Source organism: Tyto alba, unplaced genomic scaffold (genome assembly GCF_018691265.1).
Source record: "Tyto alba isolate M040663 unplaced genomic scaffold, T.alba_DEE_v4.0 Super-Scaffold_23, whole genome shotgun sequence".
In the NCBI taxonomy this organism is placed as follows: Eukaryota; Metazoa; Chordata; class Aves; order Strigiformes; family Tytonidae; genus Tyto; species Tyto alba.
The window spans coordinates 5,843,209-5,868,217 of NW_024881297.1; the positions used below are offsets into that span (position 1 = coordinate 5,843,209).

Genomic DNA, 25,009 nt, shown 5'->3' on the forward strand with positions numbered 1-25,009 from the left:
CGATCTGTATTACCTAGGAGATGGCACTTGTTCAGATTTTGAGGCTATTGGGTGACGGTATTTCTCAGGAATTGCTCTGCCTGCTTCCGCTTCCCATTGAAGGGTGGCTTTTTTCACGTGCCAAGAGGAAAGGAGATAAGCTTTGGTACACAGCCTTGACCCAGAAAAGGGAAACGTGGTTGTGAGATGATAGCAAACCAACAGACTAATTTTCACTGTGGAACTGTCCTGGGATGGATGCCTGGGATGTGCTCCAGCAGCACTTCTGTGCCTTTAATTGTGTGAAAATTGTGGCTTTTTTTTTTTTTTTTTAATTGGGCTGGAAAAATATCTTTTTCACAGAAAACACCCTCCACTCTAAAGACAATAGTCAGAGACCAACTATAGCAAGAAGAGGAACTGCTCCCGTGCGCTGCTTGATAAAGGCGCAGAGCTGGGGCTGAAGGACGAGCCGCCCAGCACAGCCCCAGCTCCTGCCCACCCCGCCGGTTCCCCTCGGCCCGAGGAGGTGAAGCAAAGCCCGGCCGGAGCAACTCTCGCCAGGCACCACGGCCTGCCCCCGGGGCGGCAGCGGGATTCCACACAACCCCTGCAAGCCGCCCCAGCTAAAATAACCCCCGCGGCCGCTGAAGCCCCGCCGGAGGGCACGTCCCCGTTTGCACCGCGAAGCTCTGCCTTCTCTCCTCTCCTAGCGCGCTGCACAACCGCGCAACCCTCGCGGGGAGCGGAGCTGCCTCCCCTCAGCGCCTCGTTCCGCCTAAAAAGGCGGCCCTGTCCCCTCAGCTGCTGCAGCACAGACCTCCTGTCCCCTCAGGTATGGGAGAGCTCCCGTCAAACGCCAAGAGAAAGTAACAAAAAACCTCCCCACAGTATCGGCTGGTTCACAGACCAAACCCAGCCTTACTCCTAAGAGGGCGGGGGGGTTGGGGGGGTGGGTAGGCGGGAGGGAGAAGCGCGGCGTTGGAAAAACCCCCGCCGCGGGGCGGGGCAGCGGCAGCACCACGGCCCGGAGCCCGCCGGAGCCCCCGCCTCCCGCCCGGCCCCTCAGGCGGCCGGGGGCCGTCCCAAAGGCCGCCCTGGCCCCGCGCATGCGCCCCGGCCCCCCGCCGGACCCCGGCTCTCGGCGGCAGCGCAGGTGAGCGGCGGGAGGGCGGGCGGGAACCGCGTCTCTCGTCCCGGCCGGCGGGGCCGCTCCCCTCTCCTTTCCTTCCTCCTCTCTCCAAACCCCGCAGCGTGAGTTCTGCGCCCCCCGCTCGCGGAGCCTTCCCCCCGCGGCCGCGCTCCTGCCGCCGCCACCTCGCCGGTCGTGCCGCGCTCGTCCTCGGTCAGGGCCCGCCGCCGCCATGGTCGGTTACCCCTGCCTTTATGTAACTGCCTTCCCCCCCCGCCCCCGCCTCAGGTATAACGGGAAGCGGGCTTGCTTGGTTTTGGCCGGGCGGGGTTTTTTTTGTTCCTCCTCGCAGCCCTGCCCGCCGTGAGGGGACGGCCCGGACCCCGCGGCTGCGGGCGCTCCCTCAGGGAGCTAACGGGCCCGGCTGCCTTCCGTTGCGAACGGTTACAGCCGCGGCCGCCTTCAGAGACCCGCACCGAGCGTGTGGATTTTTTTTTTTTTTTTTTTGTAAATTCACCTAGAATTGGCGCAGGGCTGGGTCGGGGGCCCTCATGAGAGCACGCAAAGGTGGCTTCTCCTCGGCATCCAAGCGCTTAAGGCTTTGGGAGGCACCCGTGGGGCCCCCCCACTCACAGAGCTCATAATTGCAATCTGATTCAAGTATGGAGGCAAAAATTACGCAAATAAACTGAGCTGGGAGTCCACACGTTTCAAAGTGCTGCGTGTAATTCACTACCATGGAGACTGCAGCCCAAAAAACTGTTCAGCTTAGTTTTGACATCTTGTAATGGATAACAAGTAGAGTTGCTTCAGTTACCCCAAACCAAGTATTGCTTGTGTTAAAAAAACAGCAAAAAATTACCTTTTGCTACCAGGGAGAGCCTCAGGAGTTCCTAGCCTCTCCTTCCTTTTCAAATAAATAAGAATTTTGGATGCCCTGGCTCTTTATATTGCCTTCTTGAGTTTCTTTCCTGCTTTGATGGGCTCCATCTTCACTCAAGCCGATTACTTACTAGCTGTTGGAAACTATCAGTTAATCAGGCTCTTATCCTTAAGGGGTGTAGAGGTGGTTCACAAATCAAATAGGGCTTCCTACTTCATAGATCTGTGTTTCTTCCTTTGCCTAGTCATTCTCATGTGTTTTGCAGTAGTAAAAGTTATAAAACTCAGAGATACCTGGACTGTTGTAAAGGTTTCTGGAAGTATAATCAAGAAACAATTCACATGTGTGACAATAGAAAAGTACCACGGCAGGTAAAATAGCTCATCAAATGTTAACAAACTAAACCAGCTGTGTCACATATGTCTTTGATTGCTTGTAATGGAGGCTAAACTGTAAAAGCCACCTTCTTTAAGCATTTGGGTCTGAGGTTTTTGAGTTAGTTTGGGCTGATTTCCCCTATAATCTCTGTGTGAATTCTTGTGCTTTGTCTGCTTTGTAACATGCCAAGATTGTACCTGCAGTTTCTGTGCAGCACGTGATTAGCAGTGTATTCGTGACCTGGTTTATTTTATAAATTGTTAGTGAGATGTCAGTACGCTCTAGTTGGTCATTTGCTTGTAAAAGCATGTTTAACCAGCGCGGTCACAAGAGGATGCAGTCATTGTGTAATGACTGCTGGTGACTTGATGCAAGGTAGCATACTACCATGTTAGCCAGTGTCTTAGTTCTTCCTCAGCAGGTTTCACCAAACCGATTTTGTAATAATTTCCTGTATCAATAATTGGAGCTTCTTCCCTTGTGAAGCCCTTTATCTTGTATTGCCTCTGTCACCTCCCACTTTCAAACAGATTTTGAAGGAGCCTTGCAGCTCTGGGACGAAAGGAAGATGCTATTGCTGTATGGCTTTGAGCCATTTGACTTGTGGGTGTAATGTGAGGCAGCAGCCTCAGTGAATCTCATCTAGGTGAGAGAATATGATGATAGTTGGCAGCTGAGGCAGGGAGCCCTGAGAGGGTGGGGCTGGTGGGTGGATGGGAAATGGTGTTTGGCTACAGCTCTGGTGGGTACCATGCCTTGATTTACATGCCCAGGCCAAAGGGCAGCTGGCAAATGACTTAGAAATTATTCTGCTCTCTCGTTAACACTTCTCAGGAAGGGCTGGACTAAACACTGCTGTGGAGACCATTAAACTACTGTTGATTTAATCAGGTCCATCAGGGAAGACAGTAGTGCCTCTTCTTGGTGAGGGCTTGTTCTGAGTTCTGACAAATGTAAAGTACTAGTTAATGTTTTTATTACGTACGTGTCAATGCTTTGCTATGCTCCCAATAACTGCACTGATTTGCAGTGTTTTGTGTTCTACTTTTTGGATATGCTCAAGGTTACCTTGCATAAATAAATCACTTCTTAAATATACCTGTATCTGCAAAGCAGAGTCCTTTGCTATTTTGGGGCTTCTGATGGGTTTTGATGGTTGTTCTGAAGCAGAAGTAAATCATGGCATATCAGGTTGGTTGTTTGGTTTCGATTATGCAAAATTGAACAAAATTGTCAGCCTGTCATCCCATAAAGCCCAGGAGACAGTTGGCCTTTCTGGTGTTTGATGGAAACTGGGATTAAACCTCAGTGCAACTTTGAGCATATTCATATATTGGATCAAAGGAGCAGTCAGGAAGCTATCTCAAAACAGGATAAAGCGATCTTCCTAAGCAGAACTATTTGCAAAATGAGATTTTATCTGATTATGCTTTTCATGCTCTACAAAACTCCTTTTCTGTCCTTTTTCTGTTGCATTTTTCCAAGAAAGAACAGTCCTCATTCACTGTCTGTGTGTCTACAGCACTGATGGAGTTTTGATTATAGAAGAAGATGAAAGATGGTGCCAGCTGTACCTATTTCATTGTTTTCTAAACTACCTGAGCGACAAGTAACACAAAACAATCGTAATACATGTTAGTTGTTGTTACAAAGAACCTTTTAAATACTGAAAGGATCTAGACATTTTGTATTAGTGTTGTCTAAGAAAATTTTTTATTAATTTCTACAAAAGCAAGCCTGGTGGTTTTAAACAAGCTAAACCAGTTAGATGTGTGGTTTCTGATTTTTTTTTTTTTTTTTTCCTGTTAAATTGACTTTCTGCTGAAAAGTACAGTAGGCTTAGGCTTGCAAGTTCAGTGTGTAACTTGAACTTTCCCATGTTTTCCAACCCTATCTGACTTGACCTCATTAGCATGGGCAACTGAACAATTTTGCATGAGGTTTCTGTAACTCCTTTGATGGAATTGGCGAATGGAGAAAGGAAGAGCACTGAGGTTTTCCTACCCTATTTTGTCTGTTAGTTTTCCCCCGCCATGTTCCTCCTTGGTGATGCAGCTGTAACCAGCCCGAACAGTGAACAGCTGCTGGTGCGGTCCCTGCCAAAGCTGCTGCCTGACTGCAGTTTGCATTGCAGCTGCCTCCTGCCCTTCCCACCTCTCTCTGTCTCCTCCTTAGCTCTGCCAGCTGCCCTCTCTTCAAATGGTTTTTAGATTTTGTAGTACAACACCGGGTGACAGCTAGGCTTGTTCTGTTAGCTAGATTAAACTGGAGAAGATCATGTCACTGCATATGCTTATCTAATCAGCAGTACCAGCATATAATTACCCACAGAGACTCATCAGGCTCTGTATTAGACAAGTTAGTTTTACACAGCCACACATACAAGCTTGTATGTATTTATATGCATGCAGTCTGTTTGTATTCGAGTCACTTCCAAAACCTCTCTGCTCAAACTTCGCATTTACAGAAGGCAAATTTCTCTTTCAATTAAAAGGCCCTTTTGTTTTCTGAGTGAGGCTAACTGCCCTTCTCTGCACAGATCATGATGTGCTTTTTTTTGTTTGTCTTGTGGGTGGGTAACCATAATCACGTGCAGAATAGTTGGTGAAACTTAACCTGTATCTTGATTTCTCCCAGACTTCTGCCTTCCTTTTTTCCAACTTCAGTACCACTGCTCATAAAGAGCACTGGATTTATGGGTATCAGATACCTCTCATCTGAACACTGCCTAGTTGCAGTTACAGTCAGAGTTTTGGTTTTGTTTCTGTTCTGTGTCACTGAAATGTCTTCCTCCCTTGTGTCAGCAGAAGAATGAGGACGATCCCCTCTTTCTGGGGCATTGTGTCCCAAGGTACCTGACAGGGAAAGGAGGCCATGTACTCCAACATCTAGGTTGGCTTGTCAGCCAGGATTCCTAGGATTTAATTTAATGATGGAAAAACAGAGCAATGCCTCTTCATGTCCTGACACAGTCTAATGTCTTCCATTTCTTTTTTGCTTCAGAAATATTTGAGGTATTTTACCTTTACTGAACATAAGTACTCTATGTGATTTGAGGAATTTTATACTTAATTCAGTTTCAGATTTAGCTAGAATGTCTGAATCAAAATCGCTTCACTTTAGGATGTTACTGTTATCTGAATTGCAGCAGATATAACATGCTTGTGCTCTGACTTCCCCTCCCTGCTTGCTTTTCTAAGTTTGAGGAGTTGAGGAATATCTAGGAGGGGATCCTCGGTATCTTGCCCGGGGACCAGCACACCAGCTCTCGGGGTCTGGAACAGTTGCACTCTGGGAACAGCAGACATCATCAATATTTCTAAGTAGTTAGCTTGAACAAAGAAAATTGCTGACCTACCCTCAGCAAACAATGGTGAGCTATAAACAGTGTGTGGTTTGTTTTTTTTATTCAGACAGTTACTCCTCCATGGAAAGTGTCAAGCAGCTGTCTACAAGGAATAACAGATGATGTTATGAATGAGGCACTTCCCTTAGTTTCCTTAGAGTCAGTCACTTTCTGTGAGGGTCACTTCCACTCATAGTGTAGTCAAAATACTAGACTGTACCCCGGCTAGATGACTTAATTGCCAAGATGAAAAGGGCGCACATGTGATTGAGGTTTTGAATGCCCATGGTAGTGTTTTGTTCTAGAGAGGAAAGCCTGTGTGTGTGTTTAAGTCTGCATCATTCACCAGGTACTAAACTGACTCCAAGCAGTTAGATGTTATTGTTGCATCACTGTTAATTTGGGGAGCAAATATGTAAACAGCTCTTTTCTCTCAGTTTGTGGGTTCTTTGTACATACTTAACAGAGCATCATGCATGCTAACCTAACTGCTAATTAATCCTCCTAGCTAGTGGTTCGTAAACTAATGAACTTCTGTATAATTAAAGATGTGAAAACACAACTTCAACTTCTTGCTCTTTTCATATGCTATCCCTTCAAGGCTGTGCAGTAACAGAACTATTTGCCGTTCCACTTCAAGCTGGAAGGGGGAGTAGGTTTGGAGTTGAAATATACTGACCTTCATGACTTCTGCATGACCTTCAGATTTCCAGAGTTTAGTATCTTGATTCAAGCACTATTAAAATGCATTTCTGTTCTATTTAAAATCTGAGAACAGTAAAGGCCTAGAGCTAAGCATTCAGATCAGCCCAAACCAGTATTTTCTGCAAACAAAACATCTGTTTTTCCCTTCTGTCTGGGTTGTGATAGATTGTATCACACACTTCAATACATTATCTTAACATTGTGTTTTACATTTTTAGTATTACTTCTCTTTGTATTTAACTCTAGTAGTGCACCGTGTTGATAAGACTGGCTCTTTACAGAAGTTAAATATGGTAGTGGCTCTTTACTTACCTTAAACCTCCAATTGTGAAAATCCCTTGATTTTTCAAATAGACGATGTAACTCATAGCAGTCCCATTTCTCAAGCCAGATATAATTAACAGCCAGCTGGATACATATAGTGACCTGGCCCTCCATCCCTCAAAGTTAGCTCATGGCCACAGCTGGTGCCATCTATAGTAGTTTATCATTTGTTTAAAGACTCAAACTGTGAGATGCTGTAATTAAGACGAGTGAAGGATTTGTGGATAGATATCTAGAAAGGTTCGGATGATTGAGATATATCACAGAAACAAGATGTTCCTGAATTGGTGACTTGGGGGAAGAATAAAATTCTTAAATAAGATACTACCATCTGTCACAAAATCTCATCAAAATGAAACTGAAGTGTGTCAGACTTACTATCTGAATATTTCCTTAAGGTTATATTAAACATTAGTTTTGAACATGTTGCAGAAACTTTTTACCTGAGGAGCAGTAACTGACTTGCTGTCATGTGTCCATATACTTATTTGATGTTGACATACTGGGACCTCCCTTGTACGTGGCTACATGCCTCAGTAATGGCCTTTGTCTCCTGGTGGGATTTCTAGTTTTTTCCCCTGCAATATCAAGTGTGTACATAGTATGTACTAAATATATAAATCCAAATATGCCCTCAACTTCTTTTCTAACAGGTGAGAGCTCAGTGCATCTCCAAGAGGTTCATTTGATAAAAGCATCAGATACAGATGAAAAGCATTGCTTAAAATCAGTTACGTTTGGCTTTTGTGTTATTGCTCAGTTTATTAAAAATACTGAAAAAAAAAAAAAAAGTCATCCCGACAGCACTGATTTATCTTAAGACTCATGGGTTTTGTGTTGGTGTTTACAATGACATACCCAGAATAGGTAAAATGTACACCATCAGCCTCTTTTACAGTGAGAGACAGAATAGTTTTGGAAAGTAGACGTGCAGCTGAAGTTAAAGCATGAGGATAAATGTAGCATATATGCCAGATGGAAAAACCTTATGACTTGGGAGCTGCGAACCATCATTCAGTAGTCAGTGGCAGTTCTGTCTGAAAGCAGCGCTTCTGCTTGGCTGTAAAAATACTCTTAGGTGTGAATAGCTAGGGAGTGGTGAAGTGAGGGCGTCAAATAAGGACCAAAATAAGCAAGAGTTCCCGAGAAGCGTAGGCCAAATTTGCTGTATTTTGACTCTAAATGAATAATACATGATACTTTTCAGAACCCTTGTGAAGCATTTCAACTTCTCTCTTTTTCTTCTTGCTTGTCTATGTTCACTTTTGTAACTCAGTAGGTTGCTTCTGAAGCTCTGTGTTAGCTTCATATCTCAATGGTAACATGGTGACTTCTTCAAATGGCATGTTAAACAAAGCAAAGGAGGTGAGTATGAGTAGTGGAGGATTAATTTTAAGTTAGAGGCGGAGAACCAAGATATCAAGATTTTTTCCTCCTAACAAACTAGAAAAACATCTTAGTATAGTAATTTGCCAAAGCTGGCATAATAGAAATTAAGTTTTCAGCAGAAAAAAATATATTCCTTACTATAAACTATATAACTATCCGGTGATCCGTAATATCTTTGAAGTAGTTTGTGGTTTTGGAATAAGTAAGATCTTTCTGTTAGATATCTTTTAAAGGAAGAATACTTAGCTCGCTTAGAGCACCATTAGTGAATATTCTAGGCATGTTTGATCTTGCTTTAACCTGCCTGGCCCAGTGCAGCCAACAGCTGTGTCCCTACCCAGGACATGGAGCTGGCAACAACCCCGTGACCTACAGCAGAAATGAGTATGATCGCCTCAAGTCACTTCCTGCTCTTTCCCCAGTACCGATGCATGAGGAGTTGTAAACTTAGTAAGAGGCATGGACACTTTCAAAATATGCCAGAAGAAAATCAGTTCTGCTCCCAGACATGTCACCTTTTTATTATAGAAGAACTTTTTGTTACTTCAGTCAGTCCATTTCCTCCAGCACCACGGTCCAGGAGCAGAAATCAGTGAACTACAACAATCATCAACTCTTAGCATATGAATGCATAATAAATTAACCAGGAAACCAGGAAACATGAAAACCAAAGGTAACCAGTGAAAGAGAAGAACATGCTACGAAATATGCTCTCTGGAGACTTTGTCTTAAAACCTTACAAATCCATTTCCTTCCCTTGCCAAAATCTAGCAACTCCTTCTTGAAAGCTGAATCAGTAACTCCATGCCTCCAAAGGGTGCTTCATTTTTTCTTGTCAACTTCACAATCTTCCACAAAGCATGTGGATGCACAGCCTAAATCTCACTCAGCTGGCTTTCATGGCTTCTAGATGCATAGTGCTGAAACTCCAAATATGCTACCAAACTGTAAAAAAAATTGCTCTTCCCCTACTGCTTAACTTTTTTTTGCAAATAAATAAGTGGACTTCAAGCTTAACCTAACTGAAGCTCACAGTAGCAGGAGAATAAAATATTTGAGTGCCAGAAGCAGAAAAGGCCTTCTCCCCATTGTCTGTGATATCCCTGGTTTGGCTTTCAGCCCTGGGAAAGCTGTGATGTCAGTATAGTTAAGATTCCTTTAGTCCAAGCTGTATAAATCACCTTAAATAGCTTGAGCTAAGCTGGGTAAACACTCTAAAATAAAAGCTAGCAAGCAGGAGCAAACTTTTGCATAACATTCCATGTCATGCTTTAAATATCAATTTACTGGACTAATAAGGTTGTTGGATAAAAGGAAGTAATTTTCATTCCAAGATTTTTCTGTAAGTGTAAACTCTTGTTCTGTAGAAGCTTTTTATATTTTGCTTACATTTGCATAAATGCACAGAACACTTAAGGATTGCTTTAGCTTTTGAACAGTCCTAGGAAAACTGAGTAAAAAGTATGTACAAGATACCCGTTGGGGTCTTATCAATAGTCTGTCTGTGGCAGCAGTGATGAGAGACGCTATTTCGGGCGCAAAGCAGCACAGCTGACCGTGGGCTGTGTCCCTTCTGCGCCTCTGCCATCCACAGCAGTGAGATCGGGAATGTTGGAAGATACATCCTTGCCTTTTCCTTTTCCTGTCTTTTTCACGAAGTGTGAGCAACAGGTTCACAAACAACAGCTTTTCCTAAAAGTACCCGCATAGGATTCTTGACAGTGGGTCTTTTTTTCCCCGCCTTCTCCAAGTAAGATTATAGGTAGTACTTATAACATGTAATCAAAGTGTTAGGTGCTAGCAGTACCTAATATCTCACTGGATTTTTTTTGTGTTGTTTTAAACAGGAAGGTGAACAGAATTTAACTGCATTTTAGGACTTGACTCCTGATGGGCTGGATTTTGTCTTGGCAGGACTTCCTGAAGATTCATGCAGTGAAAGAAGAAACAGCCAATGGCTTCAGAATCCATGGTCCCAGAGCAGGCAAAACAACATCTGGTAAAGGGAAAAAGGCGGCAGCAACAGCAGCAGCAGCAGACTAGGTCTTCCAACAGTGACGGTGAAGAAGATATCTTTGTATTTGAAGCAAATGAGGCTTGGAAGGATTTTCACAGCTCTCTTCTTCACTTCTTTGAAGCTGGAGAGCTCTGCGATGTTACACTGAAGGTGATATTGTCACACATCCATTGCGTTTAACAGTCTGAAGATTAAGCTACAAATAAGTGTGCTGTGAATTCGGGCTGGGGTACGGAAGCTGTAGAATACCTGCTGGATCTGAGGCATCTCTAGATATGCTTGTGGGGTTTTTTTCCTTATTTAGGAAGTTTGCAACTGAAATGTAAACACTTAAGATATTGGTGGTCTGAGAGAGGAAGTACATGACTTTGACCTCACCCAGCTTGCCTTCTAAGCAAGTTCACACAGTTGATCAGTATGTTACTGTGCAGTTTCAGCTCCTTGTAGCCTCTTTGTTCTCACACACTTTCATCCCCAGTTTTATCTCTGTTTTTGCGTTATGTGTTGCCCTGCTAGATCCCTCCTGGCAAACAGGATTTCTGGAACAAATCTAACTTCCAGCATTCTCAAAGAATTAAAAAAAAAAAATAATAAAAAAAAAGCACAAAACCCACCCACACAATTATGTTCTACAGCTGATCAAAGAGTAGAGGAGGAAACCAGTTTTATGATTCTTGCATAGCATTGCTTTCATGCATTCTTTGTAACTCAGCTGTATATTACTTACATCTTGATCACAATAAATTCATATCTAGCATCTGTAACAATTGTTGCCAGCACCTACAAATATTAAGTATTGCTTAGCTAGTCAGCTTAATAAGTGCGAGATAGTTATTTAAGAAAGAGGTGAAGCATAGCTCCTATACCAAGAACAAATGATGGCTGCCTTTAAGAGAAATTGTTTGCCTGCTGTTTTTACTATTGGGTATTAACAGAGAAAATCATTGACAGATGTGTCCCTGGTGCCCCTCTGGTAGGCATCCCATCTTTCTAAAATGCTTGGGAGACAATGGAAATGTCCAAGAGAAAGAGGGTTTCTCTCCCTTCTGCCCCAATGGGCAACAGGAATAGATAGAATAAGCAAGAACATTTTTTCTGTTCTGCTTCACAGCAGATATTAAATTGCCTGTGAGCAGGCACTAGATGCAGCAGCAAGTAGGTCCAGTGGCTCATAACAGCTGAGGTGATGCTCACAGAACACTGAAGGCCAATACTGAAGCTGCTCTGGACAACACAGGAGCCATGAAAGAAACAGAATTTGCCTGAGAGCTCATCATCAGGCCTTTTTATATCTGTCGTTTTAAAAGGCATTTTGGGGAATAAGGTTCCTGTCAGAACTCTTAACAACCCTCTTCTTCCCTTTTCTTGACCTCATCCTCACCTTTCTCCCTTTTTACCCACCCTTCCTTGCCAAAAAGGCAGAAAGTCCTATTTTATAAACATAGGTAAACATATAATCCTGCTAGGGAAACTTGTCTTGAAAAATGCATTTTACTGTGGCTACAGTTTAACTTTCCCTCAGTTAGGCTTGTATTAATGTTCATTTGTATTATTTGTGTGGAGCTACTTTGCTAATTTAAGAGTACTAGACTGCATGACTTCCAGTCCTCAGGTAGAGAATATAATCTCTGGAGGCTAGAGCAACCTCTGTACATCTTCCTGTAAGGCTTCCTAAATCAGTGATTTTCAAGTAACTGGTAACTGTATCTTGAACTAGAATTTTCTGGAGGGCTTGATTTTTCTTTCTGTAGTGCTCAGGCATTTCTCAGGGGTTTTTGAATAATTACTTCTCTACTGAACTTTCTGCTTTTGTGTGCGACCTCTGATAGTGAGCAATTCTGGCACTGCTGTTGTCAGACCAATTATTGATTTAACTTCTGGCTCTTAAAATACGATAGTTAAGAACTGCAGGGGAACTCTGATTTTGAAATACCAACAACATGCTAGATATTTAAAATTAAGCAGATTTGGGTAAAATAGTGAAGCTGCTTAATTCAAAAGAAGGATCTAATGAGTGGGACGATGGGCAGAATAAAGATCTCTGAAGGTGAGAATGGCCTGGGAGCTTGCCCTGACATAGCAGACCAGTTGGTAGCATCTTTTTGCATCAGTACTGTAATTAGTTGGAGTGCTGACACAGTAACAGTGATAAAGCGGGAGAGCACACGGCAAGTCTTCCTCTGCTCCAAAGAGTTAAAATGTGGAATTTCACCTACGGTACTGCTGCTGTCATATGCACAGCTCCTTGTTAGAAGGCGGGGAGTGACAGATGCATACCATCTGCTTTTTTCCTGTTGGCTTGGTTTTTTGTTCCTTTGGTAGGTCTGTGAATTGTTCCTTCTGGAATGATCTAATTCATTTGCACTGAATCATCCATCTTTTCCTTTCTTTTTATCTGCATACTCTTTCACGTGTGTTTGCTTTCTGTACTTAACTTACTGCTCACCAGGCAGGTTATACTTTGTGTTGATGATACACACTTATGAAAAGAACAATTGCGTTACTGAATCAGAGCTAGAAAAAAATCCAAATTATCCTTTATAATTTAATGCCTTTTTTTTTTTTTTTTTAATTTTAAATTGTAAGACATCTCACTAACACCTTAATCTGAAAACAAAGATGTAATTAGAGTCTGTCAGGGAAACTGGTTGCTTAGCTCGGCCATCCCATTATGTTAGTGCAGACTGCAGAATGACAGGCTGTAAGAAAGCACTCCTGTAACACTTTCTTTTAAGGTAATAGAATTCTAGAATTTTGTAAGTTAAAAGCTTATTTTGCACTTTCTGATCAGAGTTTTGAATAATACCTCATCTTTATGGGGAATACTCCATCTTTTGTGGCTAAACAGCTTCTGAAAATCTTGAAGTGATTGGTAACTTTTAATAATCCCTGTAATAGCTGTTATTACTGTGGGTTTATGTGAATTTGCTTCTATAAACAGCATTATCAATTCCTCAATGGTAGTAAAAGTCCAGAGGTTTAAATTAAGTAGTCTAAAAATGTCACTTCCCAATTCCACCCCCACTCCCTGCTTAAAGTCTCTGAATACACATAAACCAAACAAGTGCCTAGCAGTCTCCCTCTGCCTCCAAGATGCATCTAGAATGTTCCTAAGGAAGTTTCATTTAAAAATTAGAACATGACTCTAAAAGAAAAGCAAGTTCAGTGCATCAGTGCTATTGCTTCCTTGTGGTATGGCCTTGCCTTACGCTAGTGGCCAAGTTACAACTCAGGTCTGCTTGGGATGCACTGATAGAATGTCAGAAGTACAGGGCAAACGGAGTTAATTTGTTTGAACAAAATACAGTAGCTCAATGCATATCGAGTTCAGAATTTTTATTTCAGCTTAACTGTCCATCCTTTCATAGCTGAAACTGACAGTCCAGTAAAAGATTGGGGGGGTTTTTGTTTTTTGTTTTTGTTTTCTTTGTTTTTTTTTTCAGGTTGGTTCAAAGCTTATCTCCTGCCACAAACTGGTGCTAGCTTGTGTCATACCTTACTTCAGAGCCATGTTTCTTTCAGAAATGGCTGAAGCCAAGCAGACGTTGATCGAGATCAGGGACTTCGATGGCGATGCGATAGAAGACCTAGTGAAGTTTGTGTACTCCTCCCGGATTACTCTGACAGTGGATAACGTCCAGCCTCTCTTGTACGCTGCTTGCATTCTTCAGGTGGAACTGGTAGCAAAGGCATGCTGTGAATACATGAAGCTGCACTTCCACCCCTCCAACTGCCTGGCAGTCAGGGCATTTGCAGAGTCTCACAACCGCATTGACTTAATGGACATGGCCGATCAGTATGCTTGTGAACATTTTACAGAAGTGGTGGAGTGCGAAGACTTTGTGAGCATGTCACCACAGCACCTCCACAAACTCCTGTCCTCCAGTGACCTGAACATTGAAAATGAAAAGCAAGTTTACAACGCTGCTATCAAGTGGCTGCTAGCCAATCCGCAGCATCACGCTGCATGGCTGGATGAAATACTGGCGCAGGTAGGGCAGACTGGGGTACCCGGTGCCTGTCTCATCACTGGTTTAGTTGTGTAATCAGCTTTGTCCTTAGGTAGATCTCAAGATGAAAAATGTTCTTAAAAGTTGGTGCCTCATCTGGTATTCGCAGCTGTGAGTTGACAGCAGAAGCAGTTTAGATCTCTTGAATATTACGAAAAAGTTGTATTTTCCAGTTTCTGTAGAGAGAAGAGTACTCGCTTTATGCTCATGACTGGGGGGGTGGGAAGCCAACAAAAAGCTGCATCTGTGTTAGAGCAGAAACCACTTAGATTTACACATGGTGGAGAACATAAAGCCATCACTTCACTTGGTTTGATACTACTACAGCCTGAAATGCTCACTTCCCTTACTGGTAAGTATTTGTACTTAAGAAAGGAGAGCAAAGCTGTTGAGGAGAGTTTTTACATGTCTAGGAAAGTAAAACTGTACCAAAAATGTGTCACATCAAGTCGTGCTACTTTGAGAATGTTCCATATATTTAATTAACAAAAGACCAAGATGTGTTAGACCTAGGAGTAGGCTAGGAAACATACACTAGACCCTTTAATGCTCGCTAGTCAAGCACTGCTGGTTGCCTGTAGGATCCAGGAGGAGCTTGAAGTTTAATCATCTAGCCTTGATGCGAGTCCACTGCTTCTGAAAGAAACTCATACAGGTATCAGAAGGTCGCTCTGCTGAACTTACTTAAACACCCATCAGACCTCCTCCTGACACAGCGTTAGGCACTTCAGTTACTCAAGCTCCATGTGTGCTGGTTATGGGAGTTTAAAATCCAGTATTTGGGACAGGTACGGAGAACCTGTGCTGGGGAGAAAGGGGATACATGCCCTGCAAAACACTTTGTGTTTCTCAGCAGGTAGGATCAACTGTGCTGTTTTAGTTGTCGCTGAACTCCAACTTGAATATTTTGCATTTGGCAGGATTGATAATATTGGCATCGTGAGTAACAAGAGGTCCACTAACATGCTGCTGTCATTGTCTTCATGCATCATTTTTCACATTTCCTGGTAAAAGATCACAACTGCTTATTAACAGTCCTCCAAAACCCTTCCATTTCATCTAGACTAGCATGGGGTTTTTGGTACAAAAAGCCAAACTTATTCAGTACGCTATAATTAAATTTACAGGCAATGTAATTTGAGGTATTTTAAAAAAATAAGATTGATTTTTATTGCCCAATTTCACTAGCAGATGAGATTAACAGCTTTATTCTATTCACGGAAACCAGAATCTAGAAAGAAGCAATGAAAAAGTAAGCCCCTCCCTGAAAATATGGGTTATTTACCAGAGTAGATGGAGCCATCAGTTGATTGGGACATTATTGCTAGCAGAAAACATGACTGGGCTTCTTGAGAGTTATTATCCACATCATAATCAGCCTTGTGGATTTCACTGTCATAATGAGGTTCTGAATTTGTCAGCCTTGAGTTCTTACTGCATCACTAACCTCGTGTGTATTAGGAGGGCTACGGTGGTGCTTTTAATCAGGCTAAAATAAGCCAGCCCAAAGTAAAGGAAGAAGTGGGACTGAAAGCAAGTAAGAAGTGGCAGAGACACTTGCTTACCTGAAGACACAGACGCTTGTCAGCTATATAACAGCACCATCTTGCTGCCCTGAGAAGCACTGGAGATACTGGAGTTCTTCACCACTGCTGCTGAGCTAACTGGGAGCTGCTTGACAGTGTTGACTCCAAACCTTAGGAAGTCTGATGGTGGTTAACTTCAGTTTCCCCCTGTGAACACCAGTCCCACCTTTGTGGTTGACTGTACTTCATATTCTTCATGGTTTCTTTTACTGTATTTTTAGAAAAAGGTGTTACTGCACTAGCAATACCTCCTTAATAGATGCTTAGCTCATGCTGACAGCATTTCCTTTTTGACTTGCCACCCAAAGAAAATGAACCATTCTAGCAAAAGCTCTTTTACACTGGCAGAACAGAGAGCTGGAAATTCATACCCTCAGCAGACTAAGTGGACACGAGCTCTCCTGGTAAAGTCACAGGTGCTGCCTGCGTCAGGCCGGGCAGGCACAGTTGCAGTACAGGCAGTGGCACTTCTCCTTCCTCTGCTCAGCCTGGGCCAAGGGACAGTTCTCCACTACTGCTTAAACGCAAATGGTTGTAGGAAACGTTTGTCACTAAAAAGAACTGTTCGTATCGCTGTTATTCTGGACCAAAAAAAAAAAAAAAAAAAGAAAGGCAAAAAAGCAAGCCGCTCTTTTCAGTGAAGAGCGTGGGGCTGGCAGCTGAGCCAGGAGCTGCCGTCTGTTCCGCGTGCGTGGCTGTAAATGGTGAGACTCCGTCAGTTCAGCCAGTTACTCCAACTGTGTTCATTTCTGTCAGGTACGGCTGCCTCTCTTGCCCATTTGTTTCCTTATGGGTGTTGTGGCAAAGGAAGAGATTGTCAAGCAGAATCTAAAATGTAGGGATTTGCTGGATGAAGCAAGAAACTACCACCTTCACCTGAGCAGCAGGGCAGTGCCAGACTTTGAGTACTCCATTCGCACAACACCAAGGAAGCAGACTGCTGGTAATTAAATGTGTGTCTGATTATCCAGTAGGGAGTGGTGTGGAGAAAAGGCGGCATGTCTGTGCAGGGTTAGATAGCTTGGTATAAGTGGTTGTTAATGACTTAATGCAAAATTGTGAAAGCCATTCTGTACCTCTCTGGTAATTCGGTAATGTGCTGCGTTTTTCTAGCGGAACTTTAGCAGTCATTTTCCTTCTTTAAAGCATTATGTATTTATCCTGATTGGCTGCATCTGTATTAAAGCTAAAACTGTTAAGTATGTTATAGCCAGGCAGTATGCTCAAAGCTATACTGAAAAGAGTGGACACTTACCTTTTGGTGCAAGAAGGTTGGGCAAACTAAACTTTAAACTCTTTAGCTAACCTACACCAAAGGTGAGTGATGAATATTAGACTGCAAATCCTAATTTTTACACCGTTGTATTTAACAAACAATCTGTTTAACTCCCTAAACAAAATCAGAAAAAGCATAGTTAGACTATGCACTGGTTTTGCAAGAGCATATATAGGTAATGGCTATAGCGGCATGCCAAGCAAAGGCCGAAATCCAGCATCCAGTTATGCAGGGCAATGACCGTGGCCCTTGAAGTGAAATATGACTTTTCCCGAACTACGTAATTTTTAGTTCACTCTGCTGTACAACTTTGTCCCCCCATCTTCCTGCTAGTTTTCTGGAAGCCTGTTTTTCTTCTTCAGGTGTGCTGTTCTGTGTCGGTGGTAGAGGTGGATCGGGTGACCCATTTCGCAGCATCGAATGTTACTCTATCAGTAAGAACAGCTGGTTCTTCGGCCCTGAAATGAACAGCAGGAGAAGGCACGTGGGAGTGATCTCTGTGGGAGGTCAGTAACCCTATTCAGAAGGCACTTGTTTGCTCCTTTTGCTGGAATTGGTACTTTTACTAAATATATCTGTCTTGCAATGGCTTAACTGTTGGATGTTCTTCAATTTAGTAAAAGCTTCTTCCCCATGGGGTTTTTGATTCTGGAACAATCTGTGAGCATGCTCACTTAAAAGACATTACTGTGAACTGAGAGAGCTGGGGTTGTTCAGCCCAGAGAAGCTTTTCAATACTTAAAGGGGGTTTATAAGCCAGATGGGGACAAACTTATTAGTAGGGCCTGTAGCAATAGGACAAGGAGTGATGGCTTTAAACTAAAAAAGGGTATATGTAGACTAGATATAAGGAAGACTTTTTTTTTACAGTGAGGGTGGTGAAACACTGGCTGCCCAGAGGATTTGTAGATGCCCCATCCCCGGAAACATTCAAGGGCAGGTTGGACGGGGCTCTGAGCAACCCGATCTAGTTGAAGCTGTCCCTGCTCATTGCAGGGGGGATGCACTAGCTGAGCTTTAAGGGTTCCTTCCAACCAAAACCATCCTGTGATTCTATGAACTGCATATAGCCTCTTGCCTTAATAGGCGATTTTTTTTTAATCCGTTTGTAAAGAAATGGCCTTCCACAGCAGAGTCACCCAGAATTTGTTAGTATTCTTACTAGCCTCCTTCATACTTAAATCTGTACAGGCAAGTCACTAAGGCCATCAACTCTTCTTTTTGGACCTCCATCTTCTGAAACCAGGTCCGTGCAGTCCAGAGCACCTTAGCACCCACGATGCAACTTCTCCTTGTACATGGAAGCCCCTGTGTTGTTGCAGCAGAACAGAGTTTTTATGGGGAAAAAAGACCACTGGAAAGGCTGATATAAATGTCCCAAACTGATCTGACCTGCAGTACTCAAGTTATGGGAAGATTTTTTCATCTACTTATCTCAAGCTTTGTTGAAAAGTCCACATTAGAACAGATTTCTGGTTGAGTACCACATACAAAAATATAAAGTCTGTACTTATTAAAATCCTGACATTGAAAACTTTAACCTTTCAGCTTTTTGTCTCCATGCAGGCAGGGGTGGATATCATATAAATGAAAACTGAAATGTTTCCAAGCAATTTCTGTATCACAAGATGTGTACGTGTTTCAGGTAAAGTCTATGCAGTAGGTGGACATGATGGAAATGAGCACTTAGGAAGCATGGAAGTATTTGATCCTCTCACAAACAAATGGATGATGAAGGCATCAATGAACACAAAGAGGTACATGTCCCATGATCCAAAATTTAAGTCCCGGTCTGTGATATATCATTTCTGGCTGATGCTGAAAAACACATCTGTCCTGCCTTTATTTGGATTTCCAAACTGTGCTATCTTTAGGATTTCTTTTTTTTTTTCTTTTTTTTTGAACTATTTTGGGGCTTTGTGCTATCAAACACCTTTCTTTACTAGCTCTACAGCAAACATAAGTCTGCATCACATACTTGCACACATCACATATTTGCACATAACATACTATAAGTACTTCAGTGCAAAACTGCATAATCCCTCTCTAGGGAGTGGTCCTGGCTGGTAACGTTGGTTATGTTTATACTTTGGCTTTCTTTTGTCATTCTATTACCCTTTTCTTTTTTTCTTTATATTTTTTTGTGTGGTGGGTGGGGCTGGCTTCTGGAGCATAGAGCTCTTCTGACTCCCACTCTGCTTACATTCTGGCATCTAGGGCCTTTCTGCTATGCCCGATAAAGAATTTGAAACCGATTAACTGGTTCTGTGGGTTTTTTGCTCTTTTTAAGCACGAGCAAGATAACTGCCAGCAGAACATGCACAGTGAAATATTTCATGCCCAGGAAACCAAGAGCTGCCTATGTTTTTGCCACAAAAGGCCGGAAGCACTGGAACACTGAGTCAGATTGAGGATTTTTCTTGCCTTTTGACATTTAAGATTCTTCTAAGGAGCTACTGGACTCTGGGATCTGTAATTTTTTTGTTTCTGCTGTCATTTAAATCAATGTCCTTAGTTCTACATTCCATTTTTAAAATTGGTTGTTTCTAAAAGCATCATGTACGAGTAAGATGCCGAGCGTGGCTAAGTTGTAAAGCTATTCGTAGCTGTGACCTAATCAAGGAAGAAGACCCAGACTCCTAGAAGTGGCTTCTTGCTCCTCTTTCTCCCTCCTGCCACCACCCCAGGGCATATTCTCTGCAAACATCAGCCCTCAATTCCTGTGGCACTTCCTACCTTACACCTTTATAAATAAATGAAAGGGCTGCTGCGCCTTGGCTGCGCTCCACTCCTCCCATTCACAGACGTGGTGACGGAATACTTAGTTGAGAAAAAACCGCCACCAGCGATGGTGTCCGCGTTATCTGCAGAGGCAATTTAAGATAAGCCCAGAATATTGCCACAGTGTTCCTTCTGTAGAAAGACCCTGCCTTCCTTGTTCCTGCCTGGGTATCTGTGAACCTGCCCCCTGTGTGATGAGACAAGAATGTTCTCAGTGAAATGGTAAATCACCCATCTTGGTATTTAAAGCAGAAACTTAATGCTTACATTCTAGACCATACTTGTAATTTTCTAGTACTTTTTGTACTCTCATATTGGTAGATTCTGTAGGAAAAAAAAAAACCTCTGACAACTATTTTAACACAGACTTAATAGAAAATAATGGAAGAGAAGAAATTGCAATTAAATCTTGCTAGCATTCAGTCATCTGATAGCCAGCACAGGTTTACCTTTTAATATGTATTAATGTCGCCCCCTAAAAAATAATTCCCAAATTGTAGCAGCAGCTATACCAACAAAATTAAAATCAGCAGATTTTGGTTTGCCATCAGATTCAATAAAAAAAGATAGGAGGTGTAAAATTAAGTACCAAAATAGAGAAATCAAATACCTAAGTCTCATATATCCAAGCATGTAAGTAGAGGACTAAGGCCTTAGGGGACATTCAGTAAAACAGTATTCCATGGTCCCCTGCTTTTATTTATTTATTTAAGCAGGAGCTTTGTCTCTTTGCAGTCTAAAAATATTCTAGCTGCAACAGTCCTGTCCATGGATCACACGGTAACACACAGGTGCCTGGGAGAGCTGAGGTGAAGTTAATGTCAAACTCTAGAGCCCCTCTAAGGGGAGGCTGCAAGCATGCAAAAGACTTTTGGGATAAAGCTGTGCTGTTGCTGCAGGTGTGCAGAGGGCCAGCCACAGTTACTGGTCTTTATTATCAATGTCACTTGAAAAATTTTCCTTACTTTTTTCCCCTTAGTTTGAAACAAGTGCCGCTCAGGTGGCGACTGCAACTCGATGCGTGTTTCCCATTTCCCTTCCTGAAGAATTAGCACTGAGGTACTGATCCTGTGGTTTTCTTAGGAGAGGAATCGCTCTTGCCTCCCTTGGTGGCCCCATTTACGCAATAGGAGGTTTAGATGACAACACCTGCTTCAGTGACGTGGAGAGATACGACATCGATTCCGATCGCTGGACTGCAGTCGCCCCAATGAACACGCCCAGGGGAGGAGTCGGCTCCGTAGCCCTTGTGGTAAGTGACCCTGCCCTCCCAGGCCGGGGCCAACTTGCTTTTCAGATCTGCTTTTACAAGGCAGAACACGGGATTTTAAGCAAAGTGCATCTGGTGGGTCTGAGCACCTCTGGTCATCAAAAGTCCTAAGGAACTGTGCAGAAAGTGAGCATATTTAGGATAATACTCTTATCAAAGCAAATCGCACTCCCCGTGTCAACAGTATTTAAGGAACTGGGAGCAAGTACACGAGGCTGATGCTTGAGGTCTCATTCAGAAGACTTGTGTTTGTCATGGTTACTACCTTTAAAGGTACTCAGTGCATTTGCACTTTAATCCCCCAGTCACCATGTACACTCTGCAAAATACCTGTCAAAGTAGGTGACTTTTCCACTTCTTTAATGGGAACATAGCATTTTGCAAGTTGTTAAGGTAATTGTCTGTTGTTGGAATTCTTAAATAGAAGTACAGAATTCAGACTGTATGGATATACCATGTTTACCTGTGATTTTAACATCACTTATGAACAACTGAGTATACACAAAGATGTGACAAATAATCTCTTTCTATACAATTGGTTTGCAGAACCATGTTTACGCTGTGGGTGGCAATGACGGTGTAGCATCTCTTTCCAGCGTGGAGAAATACGATCCCCATTTGGATAAGTGGATAGAAGTGAAAGAGATGGGTCAGCGAAGAGCTGGCAACGGTGTCAGCGAGCTCCACGGCTGCTTGTACGTTGTCGGTGAGTAGGGATGTGGCATTTTGTAGCGCTGTTTCTGCCAAGTGCTGGCATTTGGAAGAGGCCAGTGTTGCTAGAGGAACTGGGGAGCAGATAGACCTGACCTGTACCTTGTGTTCTCGGGCAGGAAAAGAAAGCAAGCACAACCAGGGCACGCTTAAACAAAGGTATGCTAGTGAGGAAATAAAAAGCAGTTCCTAACCCACATTCCAAGAGGGTTATACTGTTCAGGACAGTATTTCTGTATAGAAAATCCTCTCAAGACTCACTAATCTTGAGTTTCCTTTTAGGAAAATGATTCCCGAGTTCACACGCTTTTAAAGCACTGTAGGAGGTTACAGAACAGTAGCTTTTTGACACAGTGCTTACACTTACTCCACAGCCTGTTGTCCTAGGCCTGTCCTGTTCTGTTCTACTTTGCGTTACAGGCTTTCCTGAGGGCGGAAGAGGCCAGGTAGGTATGCCATAGTGATAGCTGCAGACCTCTGCCTTGTGTATTATCACAAGTGATGTAGAAAGTTTTGAGTAAAATGCTCCTCTGAGCTGCCCCAGAAAGAGGAATGCATCACTCACGTCTGACTTGAGGATTTTTTTTTTTCCTACTCAGGCATTCAGCAGTAATTTGAAAACACCACAAGAGTGTGTTTTGCTTAAGCCAGAATGAGATCAGGACCATCCTTTTACTGGTCTTAGTTTTTTTCTATTCCAAATTAGAAGCTGTTTCATTATAACTATGTGTAAGATGGATTAAAGGAGAAAATTAATAGGAATACCTCTCCTTGCAACTTGACTGGAAGAAAACTCTTGCTCCTGGTAATACCTATACGGTGACAGGAAGGAGAGCTGTTAGATTAATTTTTAGGAGCTTGTCAAATTCATGTGAAGAAACACAGCTGGAAACTAGCCCCCTGAATGCTGAAAACAGCCTGATAATGCCAGTCCTGGCTATCACCAGCACTAGGAGTGGCCAAAACCTGATAGTGTGATGATTCTTTGCAGGTGGCTTTGATGACAACTCTCCACTGAGCTCAGTGGAGCGCTTTGACCCACGCAGTAACAAATGGGAGTACGTGGCAGAGCTTACAACTCCGAGGGGTGGCGTTGGCATCGCGACACTGATGGGTAAAATTTTTGCGGTTGGAGGTCATAATGGCAACACGTACCTGAATACAGTGGAAGCATTTGATCCTGTAGTGAATAGGTAATCTAAATTTGTTGTTTTGGCTTAATAAGAAAATGAAAACTGCCTAATACGAAAACACAACATAATAGAAAGACTGTGCAGCAGGAGTCTAGCTGTTGTTTCCTGGTAATAATTGGGTAAAATCTGTGACTAGCACTGCAGGAATGTTGCTTATGCCACTAGGTGTTATTCTTGTAAATATTTAGGCACCCCCTCCTCTCCATCCCTTGTTCCCCTCTCTTCATTCAGGAAGAATAATCTACATTATTCTGGCTGTTTCTATCTGATTTTGCAGTAAATTTACCAGAGAAAGAAGAAGAAGAAACTAGCGAGGTGTATTTTTGTGCAGAGTAAACAGCTAGGCTGGATAGTAGAATTTCAGACACAGGAAAGGAGAACTTTCAAGTTGCTCAGAAAGGACAGGAACTTACTTTTCTTCTTCTCCTCTGCCATCTTTAGGTGGGAACTTGTCGGCTCTGTGTCCCACTGCAGGGCAGGGGCAGGCGTGGCTGTGTGCTCTTGTCTCAGCAGCCAGATCCGGGACGTGGGCCAAGGATCCAGCAACGTCGTTGACTGCATGTGAGCTCCACTGCCTCCTCCAGATTCCAGAGGAATGACAGTAGGGAGGCACTGCAGAGCTTGTAAACACCGTGTTTTGTATGGTAGGTTAAGAAATCAAACCAGTACATTTTCTTTGTGAAAATGTTACCTTCTGCACCTGTAAAGCTTTTGGTGGCTTTCTATCAATAGTGACCCACAAATGCCTGTGGAAACATGGAATAAAACTGTGACTCACAGGTTAAAGCCTGCCAAGAGCTGCAGTCATCCCATTTTTGAGAAGTTGTGATTTCAGAATCATTTGAGGCAGCTGTTGCAGGGACTCATTACTGAACTGTAAACCAGGCCTGGGGTGAGGCAAGAGAGCAGCAGTACTGCTGAGCCTTACCCGACAGCCCTGCTACATGTTTTCTGGAGGACTCGAGTGCCATTTAATATAACTTATTTTCAGGAATGTAGTCTTAAACATTTCCTAATTGTGCAAGAGTTTTGTAACACAAAGTGTCTCAAGTTTTAGAAGGTAACGACATCCCTGTTGCACACTGAGATAACTGGAGCAGAGAAGGTCCCTGCCCACCTCCCAGGGGACTGCTGGCAGCAATCCAAGTTGCAGGTACTCAGCCTGAAACCTGTCTTTCAAAGCGGTTTGTTAGAAAGCTGAGAAGATTCTTGACCTGAGTTTAGCCACTGGAATACTGGAACTCTCAAGTCTTCAAGAATATTTGTAGTAACTACCACCCCCCGACACCCCTCACCCCAGAAGACAACTTTCTGTTGAGAGATATTCCTCAAGGAAACAGTGTGATTTGTCCTACTTTGAGATGATACAGTGTACAAAAATGGAGGCTTCAGCAGTGTCTGAATCATGGTTTTAATACAAAATGGAAACACATAATAAAAGTTGCAGTATTCTGTCAAGACCTTTAAATACAACTATGTGAGAGGACGTGTCCAATCTCAGTATTCAGCAGCAACTCTGGTAATTCTAGAGGTACCGGCTCTTTTAAGACAGTTAAGCCAGGAAGATCTAGTCTCAAAACAGGTAGATGACAAAGCTTACATAAACCAAAGAGAATCGGGAACTAAAAGAACTGGAAATAAGCCAGTGCGTACATCAAAAATTGAAATAGGAACTTGACAGTGCCGCGGACAAAGGCCTCGTTGCAGTCAGAAACCCTGAATTCCAAGCAAAATCTAGCTGGAAAGACTGCAGGTTCCTGTTCCTGCAGCAACAGCTGACAATCCTTTGTGACCAAAGTTTCACTTTACCAGATTGTTCCAAGTGACCAGGGAGAGCAGGAAACTTCTCTGCATTCAGCACCAGGCAAGAGGCAGGACAGCAGAGCATAAGGCACAGTCGTGTTTTGCTGTCGAGTTACCATCATTTAGCTTTTCTGTTTCAAATGGCTTGCACTGTGGTAGCACCCAGGGACAAAGTGAATGGTACTGTAAATAATGAAACGTCGCAATAAACCATTTGTACTTCAAA

At 43.0% G+C, this 25,009-nt stretch overlaps 1 protein-coding gene across 3 annotated transcripts; it reads left to right on the forward strand.

Annotated features, from left to right (window-relative positions):
• Positions 1–1,064: 1,064 nt before the first annotated feature.
• KLHL8 (kelch like family member 8) lies at positions 1,065–25,009 on the forward strand. 3 transcript variants are annotated; one of them, XM_042796956.1, is made up of 10 exons: positions 1,065–1,135; positions 10,051–10,303; positions 13,597–14,145; positions 16,506–16,692; positions 17,388–17,531; positions 18,671–18,782; positions 20,890–21,058; positions 21,623–21,782; positions 22,779–22,980; positions 23,422–25,009. In XM_042796956.1, exons 2-10 carry the CDS (start codon positions 10,091–10,093, stop codon positions 23,543–23,545), a joined length of 1,860 nt encoding a protein of 619 aa, XP_042652890.1. In that variant the 5' UTR covers positions 1,065–1,135; positions 10,051–10,090; the 3' UTR covers positions 23,546–25,009. The 3 variants fall into 3 exon arrangements, with proteins under 3 accessions (XP_042652890.1, XP_042652889.1, XP_032853850.1); XM_042796955.1 differs by having other exon boundaries at positions 1,102–1,135; positions 9,984–10,303; XM_032997959.2 differs by lacking the exon at positions 1,065–1,135 and having other exon boundaries at positions 10,197–10,303; positions 13,676–14,145.

Bases quoted from the DNA above. Each gene is read 5' to 3' on its own strand.
- KLHL8 (XM_042796956.1), top strand. From the start codon at position 10,091: ATGGCTTCAGAATCCATGGTCCCAGAGCAGGCAAAACAACATCTGGTA. The intron at 14,146-16,505 runs GTAGGGCAGACT...CATTTCTGTCAG, and splicing joins TGGATGAAATACTGGCGCAG to GTACGGCTGCCTCTCTTGCC. The intron at 21,783-22,778 runs GTGAGTAGGGAT...GATTCTTTGCAG, and splicing joins CGGCTGCTTGTACGTTGTCG to GTGGCTTTGATGACAACTCT.